Below are 18,036 nucleotides of genomic sequence, written 5' to 3' on the forward strand. Positions count from 1 at the left end.
ATGTATTGTACATTAATCTTGTACTTCTCAAATAGCTTCCCATGGAGTGTTGTTGGACCAATTGTTGGTGTTTCCCTCACCCAATCCAAGATTGCATCTGCCACCCACCTAGTCTTTGCAAGCTTAGATTTGTCCTTTCCCCCTCCCCCTCCAGGTGGGCAAGTGTGCCCGTGTGGGTTGCTTTTTATCTGAAACAAAATGAAAAATGATGTCAAATACAATTAAGAAACAGTACACATGATCTGAATATAGAATGGATAAATAATCTGATAACAATATTTAGTTGTAATACCTGAATCAATTTGCTCTTTTGCATAGTGGATGCATGCAACCTCCACCTACACCTAACATACGGGCAATGAACAGTGAATCTTCCTGGCTCACTCCTATCAACCTCATACGAGTTTTCAGTGAGAATGCAATATGTACTCACTGCATTACGACAGTCCACCATCGATTCGAATACGGTGCCTGGAGTAAGGATAGGATTCTCCCTATTCCACTCAATTGTTGGCATGTCCTCACCATCATATTCTTGTAAAACTAAGGAGTCGATGTTCTTCTCCCTCTCTTCATCATCAGTGTCATCAAATCTAGCACGGCTGCTAGGCTCCTCTTCATATTCATCTTCCACTGCATGTTGACTGACTCTATCTATCAGTTCGGGGAATAGAATCTCATCCTCATCATCATGTCGAGGCACTTCCTCGTCAGGCTCTATATCTACTTCTACATCAAGTGCAGAAGGGAGAGGAGAAGTGGCAGAATTAGCGGCAGCCGACATGTTGTGGCTTTCAGAACCACTAGGTTTACTTGGTCTTGACCTACAAGGAGTGCGAGGACGCTCGCTATTAGCAGAGACAGATGATGTCTGAACACCCTTCAGGATACATTTTGTGCGTGCCTGAAGCACACCGATATGGATTTTTACCGAAATGGCTGTTAGCATTCAAACTAAATAGCAATCCCAGATGCTCATCACAAGTTAATTGGAGAAATCTCTACTCGGTACTGTCGAAATATCTCAGTTCAAAAGCATCGGCAGGACTCCACGGATACTCACAACAGAGTGCCTCGCAAAAATCTCTGAATGAAACGGTGGTTTCTACCACATTAGGATAGAAAAATCCAAAAATCACACACAGTTTAGTTCCACGCAGCTCGCTAATTTCCATTCTAACCGCCAGCCGGAAAGCAAGTGCAGGATCAACCCTATTCGATTGAAATAACATAAAGGGCGCAGTTAGGCCTAAAATTTTCAGATAAATTGTGCTCATTCACGCCAACGGTGGTCAAATACAACCTAATTTACGGATCTCCTAATCAATTTGAGAGGAAAATGATGCTTACCTAGGTGGAATCCATGAATTATCAGCCTATGATTCGACCCAATCATCTCCACGGTTGATGGGACGGACGGGGTGCCCCCCAACATAGCTTCCTAATCCTAGATGGGGAGAGAGGGTAGATGCGGCGGAGGCGGCAAGAGTGTGGCGGAGGCGGCACGACGGCAGTGGAGGTGGCACGACGGCGATGGAGGGGGCTGCGCGGAAGTGACTCGATCTGATTCAGGTTTTAGTGAGTGTCAGTTTCGCGGCCCCACTGGTTACCGCGTAACGGTCAAAATGTGGACTCCGCCCTATGCGGCCCCACTCGTCAGAGTTAACGGTCAAGCCATTGACCCGACGACAACGTCCGCTGTGACCAGTTCTGAGAGTTTTGGGCAAGGGAGTGGGGAAAAGTGAGCAAAAGTTAAGAGCGTGGGGATGAATGAGTAGAACTAACGAACCAGGGGCACAGAAATAAAAATCCCAAAAATAAATTTGGCCCATAAAAATTTGGTCATTTTGCATGATAAAAAGGGATAGAGGGCTTGTGGCCATTATACAAATGCAAAATGACCCATTTTTTAATAGTTTGTGGCCATTTTGCATGATAAAAATAAATTTAGCCCTTATAAATTGGTAATTTTACGTTTGTATAGAACAAAAAGAACTAAATTTTCTACGCAATGTCAATTGTTTTATAATTTCAAACGATGCAAAAAAAACAGAGCCAACCCGTTCACAAAAAATAGAGCCAGCACGTTCACAAAAAACGACGCGATTCGATGGCCCAACTAGAGCTTGGTTTCCATTTGGGCCCAACACCACCAATTTTTTTCGCGGAGTTAGTGGTGGGCGAGCAGCCGAGCACAACCAATAGGATCGCCCCACAATCCAATGATGCGGAGCCGTCCTTGTGATCCAACGGCCCGGAGCCTGCACACAGCCTGCCCACCAAATTCCTTCTAGAAGACCACATCGGAGGGCTGTCACTTGGCGCCAGGGTATGATCGAACGGCTACGTTGGGAGCTAGGGTTAGGCGAAACCCCGCGGTGTTTAGAGGGGCTTTGAGCTAGTCAACAGGGTTACGAAAGCTTTTACTGAGCATAACTAATTTAAAAAAATCGAAAAAATATGAAACATTCGCCGTTCGTTGTTTTATAAGACACACTAACTAGGAAAAATACTAAAATTTATCTATGGTCATTTTCATGAAAAAAACCCTAGCTGGCACGAACAAGGTCAAATGAGCACCATTAATTTAAAAAAATCAAAAAAATATGAAACATGCGCACAATGTTGTCTTATGTGACATTTTACCAACCAAAAATCATAAACTTGGTTTATGGTCATTTTCATGAGAAAACCTTCACACATATGAGCTATTACCTACAAGATTTCATAGAGTTCAAGGAGATGAAGTAGGGTTACCTTCTGTTTTTGAAAAAAAATCACCAAAGCTTTATTTCAAAGTGAATAAGAATGATCTGAACTTAGTTTTACATTTTCATATTTTAAACATGTTTTTAGTAATTTTTATATTAAAGCATATTTTTCAAAAGAAAATGTAAAAATATGAAGATTAATTAAAAAATAGTGAGACTTCGAATCCACTATATAGATTGAATAGGTGTTAATACAAAACATTTCGCTCATTTAGAGTAGGTCCAAAAAAACTTGATTACAAATGGGTTGTTTACCCTAGCCTCGGAGCTCATTTGGAGCATATTTCTCAAATTCAAATTTTTGTGACCTCCTCTAAATCACCTCAAATTTTGCACACATGATCTCCTACACAAACATAGATAGTTTGCCAAGGTTTTATTTTTTTTGCATTTTCTTGAATTTACACAAACATACATAGATAATTTGCTGGTAGGAAAAAGCATGCATTTGATTCGATTAATAAACATGAGACCGATAACATGTGTGATCAGTGAAGCAACACTGAAACAACATGTGTGATCAGTGAAGCAACCCTGAAGTGATCAGTGAAGCAACACTGAAACAACATGTCTGATCAGTGAAGCAACATTGAAACAACATGTTTGATCATTGCAGCACCTAAACTCTAGTTCACAACATCTAAACAGAACTAACCATACACCACACGCAAATATAAGGACAGAAAAACGTAGATAGAATAATAAGTTACTAGCATCACCATAGATTAAGTTCACACCATAAACTGCCACATTAAGCTTACCATAAGTAACCGGACCCTAAGTACCCAAAAGATTAAGATTCAGTTCACATCATCACACCATTACAGCATCATCACATCACTTCACGCCGGAGTCAGGGCCTTCGCGAGCGCAGCATGCTGCCCCGTGATCTTGTAGTCCTCCCCGCGGATCGCTACATCCTCTGCATGAGACAGAAGGTGATCGAAGCGGCCATCCTTGGGCTTTGGCTTGGTGGTGCAGTACGGGCAGTGCCACTTCTTGAACTTGCGATTGTAGAAGGAAGCAACTCCCTTGGCCTTGATCTTCTGCACCTCCTTGGCTGTGAAGGACGCGACGTTTCCCTTGTACACATCATCTCCAGAATCATACTGCACACATGAATGAATTGCATTAATACATTATAGATTCATATACACCATGTCAAAGGAACTAAATGAACAAGGGATAGGCTTACCTCATATTCAGAATCGTCACTAAACGCCCCCTTGTACGGGTCGTAGTGGTCGTAGTCGGCCAGCTTCCTCTTTCTCCCTCCCCCAACCATCATCCTCCTGAATATACAATTACATCCATCACTAGTAGCCAATTTAAAATTAAGATGTGCACACATGACACATTGATCATAGGGCTAATAATACTCCCAATATCAGAAATGTTTTAGTAGTGGGATTTTTTATTTCTGTGCCCCTTAGCTCTATGCATTCAAAAACCACATCCATCACTAGTATATCAATGTATTAGATTTGTACACACATTGATCAAAACCCCAATATGACATTCAAATAACACATTTATCATTCGTCATGCCCACACATTGAAGAGCAGAGCTAATATAACTACATATTGTGGACAAATTTATATACTAATGAATCAAATTTATATACTAATGAATCAAATTTATATACCAATGAATCAAAAACCCCAATATGACAAATTTACACACATTGAATCAAATTTATAACTTCTTAATCAATGGATTCCATTTGGGCATATGACATTCAAAACCCCAATCTGAGTAGCATTCAAAAGCAAATCTAATAGGGACCCAATCTAAGGAAACGAATCTGAGTAGCATTAAAAACCCCAATCTGTGAGCACTAAAAAAAATCTGTTCACAACATCTAGCATTTTTGGAACGAATTTATCCAAATATAAAAACCCCAATCATTGCAGCACCTAAAATCATAGTTCACAACATAGAATTTTTGCAACGAATTTATCCAACAAACCCTAGTCCAAAAACCCCCGTCCCTCCAACCCATACCCTACAGAAAACCCCGGCCCATCCGTCAAACCAACTACTCTAACCATCTGAACTACCATATGAATCACAATCTAACCAATGCAACTAGGGAGCAATTAACTCTACAAGCTAAGCAAGTGTAAATACCTGCTCCTCCACGGCAGGCGGCGCAATGGGGGCATCTTGATTGATTGCGCCACTCGACGCCTTCACCTTCTACAGTGATGAGGCGGAGCCCGCCACATACGCAGTGGTTACGAGTTTCCCCGCACCGTCGTGGACGCCGCCGACATCCGCGGTCACCACGCCTGGACCCTGCAGCTCCACCACATCTCCGCCCGCTGCGTCGGCATCGCCACGAGCGTCGGCCATCTTACATACGGAGGTGATGAAGGTGAGGAAGAGGATGCGGTGGGGGAGAGCGAGACGGTGCGGTGGAGGTAGTGGAGGAGAGCGAGACAACACCGGTGGGGGAGAGGAAGACGATGCGGCAGGAAGGGGATTTGGGGGAAAATGGTAGGGACGATGGAGGTGGTTGCCCTCTTTATATGATGGGACGTTTTGGGCATGTCCATGGACACGTGCTACCCCACGACCGCGGTCTCGCATGCGCCCACGTATATGCGGCCCCACTCGTCAGCTAACGGTCAAAGGCATTGACCCGACGGCAACGTTCGTTATAACCTGTTCTGAGGGTTCCGGGCAAGGGAGTGGGGAAAAGTGAGCAAAAGTTAACAGAGAATGAGTAGAGCTAAGGAACCAGGGGCACGGAAATAAAAAAACCCTAAAAACAATGACCTTGTCATCCTTTGGATGAGGTCTTTCTTCTTCTGGATTGGGGGCGCGACAATGCATGACTATTTTTTCTGGTAAATAGACGGTTTTGACAAAGTCTTTGAGCGTGTCCTCAGTGACAATGGAGGGAACCAAATTACATGAAGTGGGTGTCTTTGGAGGCATTGTGAAGAAATAAGCCTAAAAGAAAGAACAATTTTGCCGGTTTCAGTTGATTCATTAAGCCGGAAGTAAAACGTTACAGTATATATTCAGAGTGGCGGCTTAAAAGGGGCCTAATGATATATGTCTAGTGATAACCGGTGATGTAAGCCACCATGACCATATTGATATCTATCAAAGGTGAAATTTGCTAAGTGATGGACAAACAGATTTCACAGATTGAAGCTATAATTTTGGATCTGTGGAAATTCAGAAAATGCAGTAAAAATTCTAAGCCTAAGGCGGCGGCAGAGGAGTTCGTGTGCTCCGATGAGATCTTCTATGGAGAAAACGTATCCTGATATTAAAAACAATGGCTAAACTGCTACCGTGCAAGTTTCATACTATATTCAGATCAGAAGCTATTGGGGTTGAAGAAGAAAGCGAAGAACAGCGAAGAACATCGAAGAACGAGGCTAACCCTAATACAGATCTGACACATAGGGAGATGAACACTTACACATGCAAATGGACTGTGGTGGAGCGCCGGCATTCTCTGGACCAGTCAGGGTGATGCAGCGGCCTGAGTTGGTGCAGCGGTCGAAGGACGGCGGCGGTGAAGCTCGGGGCGGCAGAGGAGTCGCGAGAGGAAGAAGACAAGAGGGCAAGAGGGAAAAATGAAAGAAGGGCAACTAGACCCTATTTATAAGGAGAAAGGTAACACGCGGGCGCGAAAATCAAGGAGGCCAAAGAATGATTATCTAGCTGATTCGGACGCCTCGATTTTTTGGATAGCTATCAAAGATACGGATCCATTAAAGATATATTGGATATTGTGTGATATTAATGGCAGGTGATGACGTCATGGCGGGTTATGAGATCCCGCAAGATTAAAGAAGGAAGGATTTTTTTCTAAGTGATGAAGATTGACATGAACGAGTTCAAATCAATCTGGGGCCTAATGTTGGGGATATGACTATTAGGTATGACCCGCCCAGGAGGGGCCGGGTTATACCTATGGCGGTTCATCAATATGAAGCCCATAAGGATATTCAAGACGGCGGTTCACGAAGCAAGGGCCCAAGGCCCAAGGGCGACTTAAGGCCCATTGGGGTAAACCGTCGTATGTGTATGACTTATATTGTAAGGCAAGTGTATTTAGTCACCGTGCCGGACACGTTGTCTATGAGACGGCCGGGACTCCGTGAGCCGCTGGGCGTCAACCTGTGTATATAAAGGGATGGCCCGGCGGCGGTTCAGGGCAAGAAACAAGAGATTGAAAGCTAGGTCAAGCGTAATCGCTCCCTGGTAATCAAGACATAAGCAATACCACCTCAAACTAGATTAGGCCTTTACCTTCACCGCAAGGGGCCGAACCAGTATAAACTCTTGTGTCCTTTGTCCCGTTTAACCCCTTTAAGCTAACCTAGTTGCGATGGCTCCACGACTAAGTCCTCACACTAGGACATCTGTCGTGACAATTCCACGACAGGATAGGAAAATCATAAAAATAGAAAAGTCATAGGAAATGAGATGACATGCATCTCAAATCCTATGAGTAGGAATAGGAAAGGAGATGTCCTTTGTTTCACATCATATGATTTTTTTTTCATTGAGTCTAGGCTAACATTTATTTTCCGATGAAATGTGAGGGATATGAAAATTTCCTCCATAGGAATATGATTCCATTCCTACAAACCAAAGGGCTCTACAGTAATTTTTCCTATAAAAATTCTACCATACGAAATTCCTACAAAATTTCTCCAGACCAAAAGAGGCCTTATAGGATAGAATTTTTAAGGGCCATTTGCATTTTTGCCCCTAACTCGAACCACCTACTCAGATTTGCCCCTAATTTCAAAGCATACTCAAATTTGTCGCTCTGCCGTTAAGTCACTACTCAGAAATGCCCTTCCGTCCAGTCAAAGGCCTTTGACCGTCAAAGGCCCATGTGTACTGTAGCAGACAGAAAGTGCTACATTATTGGACGGAAAGTGCTACAGTACTGTACGGAAGGGCATTTCTGAGTAGTGACTTAACGGCGGGGTAAATTTGAGCATGCTTCAAAATTAGGGGCAAATCTGAGTAGTGGCTTCGAGTTAGGGGCACAGATGTAAATATCCCAATTTTTAAAGGAAAAATTCTTATGGAGCCTTTTGATTTGTAAGAATAGATTCCTATTCCTATGTAGGATAGGAACCAATCTTTCACATTTCAAAGAAAAAATGTGTTAGCCTAGACTCAATGCTATCCTATGCATCAAATGACATGTCTTTCTCTATAGAAATTGAGATGCATGTCACGTCACTTCCTATGATTTTTATATATTCCTATCAAAATTCTATCCTACGAACTAAAGAAGGTCATTTTTATAAGTCGAAGTAGTATTTCTTACAGTTGTGATAGGAGTACTGTATAACTTTTTGAATCAAACTGTACTAGTATTCCGTGCACAGATTCCCGGCTACGTGCTGGTGTTGATAGCTGTAGCCTGTGTCAGCGCGAGATTAGGCCGCAGGAGACTCGTACTGGTACTACTACTTGTAGCCAGGCAGCTCTGCTCGGGCTTAGGACGTAACCTGTCATTTTGCCTGTAGATGGAATCTAGCAAGTCGCTGCTCCTGATCGCTGCCAGCTGATTAGCGTAAGGAATTACTCCTACTTGCAGCAGAGTGCATAGCCGGTAACTATTGCTTCACACGTACGTACTGTACTACGTTAGGCTAGGTTACTACGGACTGCTTGAAGTTGAGTGGTGCTCACTCCTTCGGCCTTGGCTGTCTGTATTTGAGTCATGCGCACGCTTCGAAAGACTTGACTTCCGGATAGCTGACGATACGTACTGCTGTTCTCTGACTCTGCACTTTGCACAGTACTGTACGTACTCTGTAGTGCTCCCACTGGATCTCCTCTCCTCTCCTCGGCTTTCCGTTTCGAACCGCGATGGAGGGAGGGAGAACGCACTGTGGCTTCACAGGCGCGCAGACCCTTCATGCTTCTTCGTGCCAGTGACTTCAAATTGCAGCGCTGGTACGGGCACCCAGAACGCTGTACCCACGAAGAATGCTTTATGTCAGCTCGATGACAGGTGAGATTTATTTTTACGTGTTAGTCAAAGCCAGCTTACATACAGGCATAAACGTCGTGATTTTGCTTATTTTGCAGGTTTTCACTCGGGCCGTGCCTAACCTGCTCATCACATGCACCTAGTATGCATTAGTGCATTACAGCTTACGCAAACCTCGTACCTTGGTGCTGTGAGCAACGTAGCGTCTACGTACGTACGCCGTGGTTCCATGAGAGCTTCTCGGTCGACGAGACACAATCACGTAACACTACTGTCACCCTACCTAGCGAAGCAAAGACCCTACGATTATCGGTCCAATCAGGGCCACATCGCGTGTGTCGGTCTAGCGATGTTCGGCGCTAACTTAGCCGTTCGGGCGCGTGTCGCCCCCCGACACGTTGGCTTTGTTCTCCGGTCCGGTCGCGATCCACGAGCTCCTCTCCGGTGCGGCGCGCCAACCCAAATCATTTCTTTTGCGAAGATAAAACGCGGGGGCCCTGCTCGGCCTAGGCCGTGCCGCTCGGGTCCAACATGTGGGCGGGATACGACGAATGGATGTGGCACTTCGTGTCGCCCGCACGCACAGTACGCACAGTACGTCGTGCACTGTACGCGACCTGATGGTGGTAGGGGTAGGCCTAGCGGCAGTATCTTTTCGAGATTGCCGGGGGCCACGGCCATGGGCAACTAGCTAATCAAACATCAACCATTAGTTAGTTAGTTAAGTCGTGGAGTGTAGTGATCACAAGAGAGCGAGCGCAGCAAACCTGTCACCAAAAAGTGTCTCTCGTTCTTTCTTCCCATTTAAATTTAAAAAAAGAAGAAGTGCGTTCCTTTTCTCTGAATGAAACATCATTATCTCTCTCCCGTGCTCATCTTTCCGCGCTAGGAAAACTTCCTCTTGCAGGACTTCCAGTAAACTAGCATCAATATCGGCTGAAAATCACATCACGGCTTCAGACTTCCAGTAAACCACAATTTCGACCATCCCTGGCTACCACGCGAAGGAGCGACAAATAAAGGGCTAAAGGCGGCACGGCGCATGAGACAAAGTAAAAATTGAAGTAGGCAGGACAAACAAAGGTGTAGGCCGGGTTCGTAGGCTTTGAGTGAGGGTTAGCAAACAAGCGCGCGCCACTCCTTTTCAAGGCTTTGAGCAGCACTACAATCCGTTACATGCTTTTTGCTTCCGTTTTCACTGACCAAAAAGACAAAATTCACGGATAGAAACAGGTTTCGCAAGGTCCATGGCGCCATAAATGGAAAGGCATGGCATGCCACCTGAAAAGCGAGAGAGGAAAGCACCATCGACTTACCTAGGTAGTAGATCTTTTTCACACACACACAAAAAAAAACTTGTATGACAGATCATGCTCCTTGTTAGGTCAACCGATGTGAAGGAACTTTGTAGAGCAGATCATTTTGAGATTGACGAAGTCAACAAAGATGTCTCGTAGTTGATGGAAACGTCCCCTTTCACTAACGCGCATCGTCAGATATTTTTCTGAAATAAATCAAGAAATAAATGCAAGCAACATGACTTGAATTCTGATGGGCTGGGGCTACCATTGTCCACCTAACCATCCAACCACGGGTTAGTTCACGGATTGTACCTTGGTTGATGAGTAATACAAATTCTTTTACACACACACACAAAATGATGTTGAATTTCTAAATATTTACACTTAAATATAAGATATTTTGGACACTATAAAAGCAACTAAACATGAGAAAGGAGCCATTTATTGTGTCGGGAGGTTGGGCACCCATCAATAGGTGGCGACAACGACCTAGATACATTGTTTGTGGATACAAACCCCTCCCCCCTCCCCCCCGGTTGAAAACCCTGGGTCTGGTTTGCCAGACTCAAGTCTGTTTGTGGTGCTTTGGCGTCATTTTCTTCTTCGAAGTGCTGTCTGTTGGTCAAGGGTGTGCGCTGGTGGGGTGGACGACAATGGTGTTCCTCAAGGTTTGGTTTGGGGTCCAGATTCAGTTCTCATGCTTGATGTCTCTTTCCATGTTGGGTGTGCTGCGAGCTTCCTATCCGAGCTCTCGTGTTAGCTTCTCCATCGGTCGATGGTACGACACCTGTCGACCTAGAGCGAGAAGACGAGGGGGGTCATTGATGGATGGGACAACATCGTTATCAACCTTACTGAAGTAGAGAAGAGCTTGATCTTTCAACATCCATCCATCTGTTGACATTAAAATTTTGCATTTTCATTTTCTTTCCTCGAAGATCATAATGAGTATGGTGGGCCATGGATTCCAACCTGTGCCCTTAGCTTTATGTAATATATCTTCCAGACATCTAGAGATTTAGGCCTAGTTTGTGAGGACCATAGTAATTTGAAGCTTCAGCATACGATGCATAGGCAATGAATACTCCAATTTCCAAATAGAGTATAACAATTTCCAAATACGTGGAAGGTTAGTAGAAAGAAGTGTCACCGTGCAGCCTGCGCCGATGGCATCACAGTCACAGCCAGTTCCCGCACGCGGCCCGGTGGACGCCGCCTCACACTAGGCCACACCACCCTCCCCCTCGGAACGGAACCGCTCCCAGTCTCCCATGACTCCAGTCAACAGCCGCGAGGCACGAGCCAGCACCCCGAATCTCCCGGGCGGCCGGCCCCGATGATTTAGCCGGAGAGCTCGTCGCGGCCGGATCAGCGCAGCCAGCGCAATGCCGGCCCCGCCGGAAAGCGCGGCGGGCGGCAGCAGCGGGGAGCACCTCCGCGCCCACGCGCACCTCACCAACTGCATCCACCTGCGCCACCACCACGCGCACAGCCACGGCAGCGCGTCCGGCCGGCGGCGCAGCCCCCCCGAGTCCTCCGCGTCGCTCATGCGGGACCTCCTCGCGATGCAGCGCTCCCGCTCGCTCCGGGACCCCTCCACCCGCCGCTCCGTCGACTCCTCCTCCCGCGTCGCCGCCGAGCCCCCCGAGCCGGAGGACCCCCCCGCCCCCGGCCGCGGCGCGCTCAAGACCCTCCTCGACCAGCTCGCGGAGGACCCGCGCCCCAGCAGGCCCACCGCCCGCCGCCCGCGCCGCCGGTTCAGGCGCGGGGCCGGCCGCCGCGCCGCGCCCGCTGCGGGCGCGGACGCCGGCGGTCTGGATCGCGCCGGCGCCTTCTCCGCCAACTCCAGCTCCCAGGAGGCCGTCTGCGGCAACAGGTACTTCTTCGGCGCCGGCGCGGGCGGCGACGACAGCGACGGCAGCGAGGCGCTGCAGCAGCGCCCGCGGCCCCAGGCGTCGCAGCACTCGCGCAACGTCTGCGGCATCCCGTGGAACTGGTCGCGCCTCCACCACCGCAGCAAGTCCATCCTCGACATGGCCGGCCGGAGCCTCTCCTGCGGCCTGTCTGACCCCAAGTCGGCCGCCGCGGCGCGGAGGTCCTTGGCCGCCACCTCCGCGGCCTCCTGCGGTGTCTACGCGGACGGGTCGCGTTCGCACCCGCACTTCCCGGTGACGGCGAGGCTGACCTCCTCCACCAGCTCCGACTCCGACTCACTGCCGCTGCTCGCCGAGGGGACGCGGAATGGCATCCGTGCCATTTCCAGGAGCTTCTCTGGGGAGCTCGGGATTTTCTCCAACCAGAGCAGCGAGCTGGATTCCGACCTCATGTCCGAGGCGCGCTCGGGGCAGAAGTCGCGGGGCTCGCAGCGTGGCCGGCACCGGAGCCTCACTCAGAAGTATGCACCCAGGACTTTCAAGGACGTTGTTGGGCAGAGCTTGGTTGTGCAGGCGCTGTCCAATGCCATTCTCAAGAGGAAGATTGGGTCCGTTTATGTCTTCTATGGGCCGCACGGTACAGGTAAAACATCGTGTGCTTGGGTGTTCGCCAAGGCGCTGAATTGCCATTCTCCTGAACACCCTAAGCCTTGCGACACATGTGCGTCTTGTATCACGCACAATCTGGGAAAGAGTAGAAGTTTGGTGGAGATTGGGCCTGTTGGCAACATTGACCTGGACAGCATTGTGGATATCCTTGACAATGTGATGCTTTCGCCGCTACCGGCGCACCACAGGGTGTTCATCGTGGATGATTGCAACACACTGCCGCCTGACACGTGGAGTGTCATATCGAAGGTTGTCGAGCGTGCCCCTCGGCGCGTGGTTTTTGTTCTCATCAGCCCAAATCTCGATCTCCCACATATAATTATGTCAAGGTGCCAAAAGTTCTTCTTCCCCAAACTCAAGGAATGCGACATTGTCAACACTTTGCAGTGGATTTGTACTAGTGATGGCCTAGATGTCGATAGAGATGCCTTGAAGCTTATTGCTTCCCGGTCAGATGGGTCATTGAGGGATGCAGAGATGACCTTGGATCAATTGAGTTTGCTTGGGCAGAGAATTACAATGCCACTTGTTCAAGAACTTGTAAGTTTTCCAACAATGAGTCATAAGAATTACTTCTATATTAGGTAATATGGATAATTGGATAATTTCAGGCTAAATAAAAATGGCAAAGAATTCTGTAGCTTGGGAAGTTATTGCTTATATAACTCTGGAATATGTTGTGAAGCTGAATTAACTATATCATCGTCATACACTTCAAATTTCTCTTCCAATGTGTGTTCCCATTTTGGCATACTGTACAAAAGAGTTCAGTAAGTTAAGAGTCACAACTGGAAGCACCAAACACCTTTTTAGTAAAATACTTGTTTTTATCTCTCTAAATAACACATTCTTGCATTCTAAGTGTAGCGATATGATTGTCGTTTCTTTTTTTTTGAGTTTTTTTAGGTTGGTTGTCGTTTTTAATACTTCGTTACCTGACAGGCTGGCTTGGTTTCTGATGATAAATTGGTAAATTTGCTTGATTTGGCACTATCTGCTGACACTGCAAACACGGTGAAAGCTTTGCGTGATATTACTGAGACAGGTGTTGAGCCTTTGTCCCTAATGTCTCAACTCGCCACAATAATAACTGACATCCTTGCTGGCACCTACACATTCACACAGGAAAGAATTCGAAGAAAATTCTTCAAACGTCCAACCTGTAAGCAACGATATTCCTTTTATCTATTTATTTATTACTTTGAAAGGATTTTACAGTAGGGGATAATTTGCCCTGAACCATGTATTACATGGAAGTCTACTACTGTAAATGTTCTGTTTTCACATTGTATTTTTTGTTGCATTGATTACAGTATCAAAGGAGGATATGGAAAAATTGCGACAGGCCTTGAAAACACTCTCTGAAGCTGAAAAACAGTTGAGGGTCTCAAATGATAAGATGACCTGGCTTACAGCTGCTCTGCTCCAGCTTGCTCCTGATAAACAGTATGTACTGCCAAGTTCATCGACAAGTACAAGTTTTAACCAGGGTTTGCCTACATACCCTGATGGTGATATAGCAAGGAACTCTGGTCCGCATGGGTTATCAAGAGCATCTGACCAAGAAAATCAGCAATACAGAAGAAATGCTAATCTGGGGATTTGTTCTAGCCATGTCACGGCAAACACTTACCATGGTGGAAGGGGACTCAGGGAACATACACCAGATGGCCATATGTTGTCAACAAGTGCTACCAGAATGAATGAAGGATCTAAATGTAGCAAAACTGACAACGAGATGATTTGGCAAGCTGTTCTAGAAAATGTTCAGTCAGATTCGTTGAGAAAAATGATGGCTAAAGAGGGACGGGTGATTTCTGTTAGCCTTGGCACAGGCAAGATTACCTCTTATGCCATTTCTGCCTGTATTATTTGTACACCTTGTCAAGATTTTCAGAATATGCCTATTGAAAACTTTGTTCTTATCATTGTTAAAGTGGTAAAATAGCTATTAGTGTAGAAGTGCAAGCAGTACTGCAGATATAAGATAATAATATATTAGAAGTGGTTTGCGTTTATATGTTAGTATTGGGTGACCATGTAATTTAGTGGAATTTGTTAACTTGGTTATGATCAGATGTATACATTGCTTCTAGGCACTGTCAGTCAACTATAGGCATGGAATATGTCATGCTAGTTCTTCAAGATTGCTAACAAAGTAACAAGTTTAAAACCATGTTAAAGTAAATCTAAAATTCATAAATAAAATGATAACTAACTAAACATTAAATTGTGCCATTGTAAGGATATTGTTTCGATTATCATTGTTCTTACAGTTTGTTCTTTTCTTCCTGCAGCACCAACTGTGCAGTTAATGTTCAGCTCTCGTGTGAATAAGTCCAAAGCCGAAAAGTCGAGGGGTCAAATTTTGCAAGCATTTGAGTCTGTTCTTTCTTCTGCTATAATACTTGAAATCCGATATGAGTCGAAGGATGGCGGGGAAGATGTTGAGGATACATATTCCAACATCGCATTAACGAGGTCTTTCACGAAACATAGTTCAGTTTCTTCTGGAGGTGAGAATTTAGTTAGCAGGCTCCAGAAAGGCAGAGTAGCCCAGGGTACTAGCTCAAATCAGACAAGATGGATGCAATCTGATCCACACATATTGACTGAAGGTGAGATTATTGAAGTGGGCCCTTCTGAAATGGAATGGTACGGGGAACCAGATACTGGTGCAAATATACGTCCTCCGGGAGGAACAAATGAACATGATCAGCAAAAAAATATAGTAAGAGGTAAGGTATCTCTTGCTCATGTTATTAACAAGGCGGAAGCTTGTTCTCAACAAGGAGGCTGGTCAAGACAAAAAGGGATGTCAATAACAGAAAAGTTAGAGCAAGAGAATTTGTAAGTAATCACATACTACAACCAATTAAATCTGTTCATACACATTACTTTCAACTTTAGCATGCAATATTATAATGGAGCCTGGGTTAGATCTTGTAATTTGGTTCAACATTATTGAAATGTGAGGAGTTCCCTTTTTGGATCCTAGAATATGATTATGGACTGTTTATCTATTTGCAGGAGATTAGAGCCTAGGTCGAGTCTGCTTTGTTGGAAAGCTTCAAGCACTACTAGACGGAAGGTAATGACCTGGGATCCCACCAACTCAAAACTTCAGTCCTAGGGTAGTTTATATATTTTCATTCCCCTAAGTAACTTAAGCTTGGGCTCCATATAAGACACATGGCATGATAGTTGTCTCTTGAAAGGTAGTCATTTATATAAAATATAAGAAACAATTGCCATTAACCAAGGTTATATATGTTTTGCAACATATCAAGCCTGGATAGCTTGAAATTAACTTTTTTTGAAGAGTTATTCTCTTTCGGGATCACCATTCATAGTTTCATACTGTTGACTCACCTAGTAGTATGTATGCTTCCAAAAGACAATAAGTTAACTGTGGCTTCAAAGGGAGTGCTAAATGGAAACAGTAGAGTTCTTGGTAAAAGGATCATCATCAGCGTGAGATCTTAGTTAATACTGTGTGGAAAGTGGCTGTATGTCATGGGATACATGCATTTCTCATTGATCAAACGGTGATAGAAATATTTTAATTGAGGGAAGGTGATACAATATTTCCACTTGATGTTTATCTTGTCAGCTATACTTTATCATCCTTGCTGAGTGACATCGTGTCATTTCGCTGCAGCTCTCAGCATTGAAGATAAGGACTCGAAGATCGCGAGCCCTATCAAGACTCGTCTTGTGCGGAAGGTGCATTTCAGTGAAATCTCCAAGATAACATGCCGCCCGCCGAGGTCCACCAGATTTTTCATGGAGCTAAATTGATCTCTGTGGCTGATTCTCTGTAATTGTAGCAACCTGTAAGAATGTAGGTCATTCTGTACATCGTTTAACTTTAACATGTAGAAGAATGAGAAATTTCCATCATGTCCATTCTTTTCCCTGAAATGGTTAGAAATGCCAACAGCAAGCCGTTGCCAGACTTTATGACACACCTGCAAGGTAGTACTAACATTATCATGCTAGGCGTTGCGCGGCACCGACTACGGAAGCACACACTTAAACCGTTATTACAGATAAACGAAAGCAAATCACGCGTGGTGCTAAATGCATATTGTCCTTTTGTTGGTCACCAAATTACATTGATAAATTAACATTTAATCTTTGAGTGATTAGGAGGTATATACGCAGCTGAAAATAAAACTTGGTACTAACATACACTGCTAAAGACTGAGGATCTACCACTTGATTTGTTAATTTCTACTTCATGGAATGGCTATAGTGCTGATTAATGTGAGGTTCATGGTTACCCCTATTGATTGGGGTCGAAGGGCCACAAACACTACATAGCAGTTACCACATTATATATGAATCCCTAATTATATACTCCCTCTGTCCCAAAATAACTGACTTGACTTTGTAATAGCTTTAGTACAAAGTTAGTATAAACTCGAGTCACTTAATTTGGGACGGAGGGAGTACTCCGTATGTGTTATATATTGTGTTCTCTCACCATCTTCGTGTCACGAAGGTTGAGACAAATAGGTGAGGGCCTTAACGATGAGATAACATGGGCTAGCAAACTACTCTGCTTCACGAGAAGATCCACATTAAGGAGGCTCAGGAGATGGGGTTCCTGCATTGCAGGATAAGACTTGTGCAGCACATCCTGAAAGTAAAGCCCACCTGTTGGATCACAGTAGCAGAGCAGCCGAGGTGAATCGCAGGGCAATTCTCCTTTGGCACGCACAGCAAGGCTAGCTAGGTAGCTTCCGTGCATGCATGCATGCCACCATGCCAATGGAGAAGCGCCCTGGGATTCACACGCCGCAACACATGGACAAGGGCCAACTTTTTGCTCTCCCTGCCTGCTTGGCTCAATGTTCTCAAGTTCTTGCGCTCGTTGGTGTAAACGTTCTGCTTCTTGGCCTCGCTTATATACTGCAGGACCTGCCTCGGGATATGGATCTTCAGACGGCATATGCTCCGAGTCCGATCGACTATTCCGGGGAAGGAGCTATCTTTCTTGCCGGTGGTGTCCTCATCGTTGCCCCCTTTGGAATGTGCTCCAGGAACAGGGTCCAACTGCCTTTTCCCAAGTATACATGGTGCAACGTTTCGACATAGAAAACCATTTTTTAGAGCTGAGCAGCACTGGGTGTGTATGTCTCGCGTCTCGCTGCAGCAGTGAAGCGTCAGTGAATTTGATGCCAGATATGAAGAGATTTTGTTCCGGGCATCTCGAGCTTGCTTTGCAGCCGAGCTGTTGCTGTTGAAAAAACTGATTTATGCGTTCTGTTAGCCCTTGGCGAGCCACGAACTTTTCTCATGGTCTGAGATGGTACATTCCGTTGGATCTTCTCTACTCGGTCAAGCTCATGCAAGTTGGTCGCTTTTCCTGACTGAAACACAATTGGCGTAAAGGGGTAGAGCTCTCCCGGACCAAGACTGTCTGCAT

At 45.5% G+C, this 18,036-nt stretch overlaps 1 protein-coding gene across 1 annotated transcript; it reads left to right on the forward strand.

The window, feature by feature from the left end:
- Positions 1-11,266: 11,266 nt before the first annotated feature.
- On the forward strand, positions 11,267-16,511 carry LOC123141482 (protein STICHEL-like 4). Its single transcript, XM_044560611.1, has 6 exons — positions 11,267-13,142; positions 13,545-13,764; positions 13,916-14,437; positions 14,900-15,452; positions 15,633-15,693; positions 16,264-16,511. The coding sequence occupies exons 1-6, from the start codon at positions 11,445-11,447 to the stop codon at positions 16,354-16,356; spliced, it is 3,147 nt and encodes a 1,048-aa protein (XP_044416546.1). The 5' UTR covers positions 11,267-11,444; the 3' UTR covers positions 16,357-16,511.
- Positions 16,512-18,036: the final 1,525 nt, after the last annotated feature.

Source organism: Triticum aestivum, chromosome 1B (assembly GCF_018294505.1).
Source record: "Triticum aestivum cultivar Chinese Spring chromosome 1B, IWGSC CS RefSeq v2.1, whole genome shotgun sequence".
Lineage (NCBI taxonomy): Eukaryota > Viridiplantae > Streptophyta > Magnoliopsida > Poales > Poaceae > Triticum > Triticum aestivum.

What these genes read in the sequence shown, in the direction of transcription:
- LOC123141482 (XM_044560611.1), top strand. Translation starts at nt 11,445, where the DNA reads ATGCCGGCCCCGCCGGAAAGCGCGGCGGGCGGCAGCAGCGGGGAGCAC. An exon ending in TGCCACTTGTTCAAGAACTT is followed by an intron (nt 13,143 to 13,544) that starts GTAAGTTTTCCA and finishes GTTACCTGACAG; the next exon opens with GCTGGCTTGGTTTCTGATGA. An exon ending in AAGTTAGAGCAAGAGAATTT is followed by an intron (nt 15,453 to 15,632) that starts GTAAGTAATCAC and finishes ATCTATTTGCAG; the next exon opens with GAGATTAGAGCCTAGGTCGA.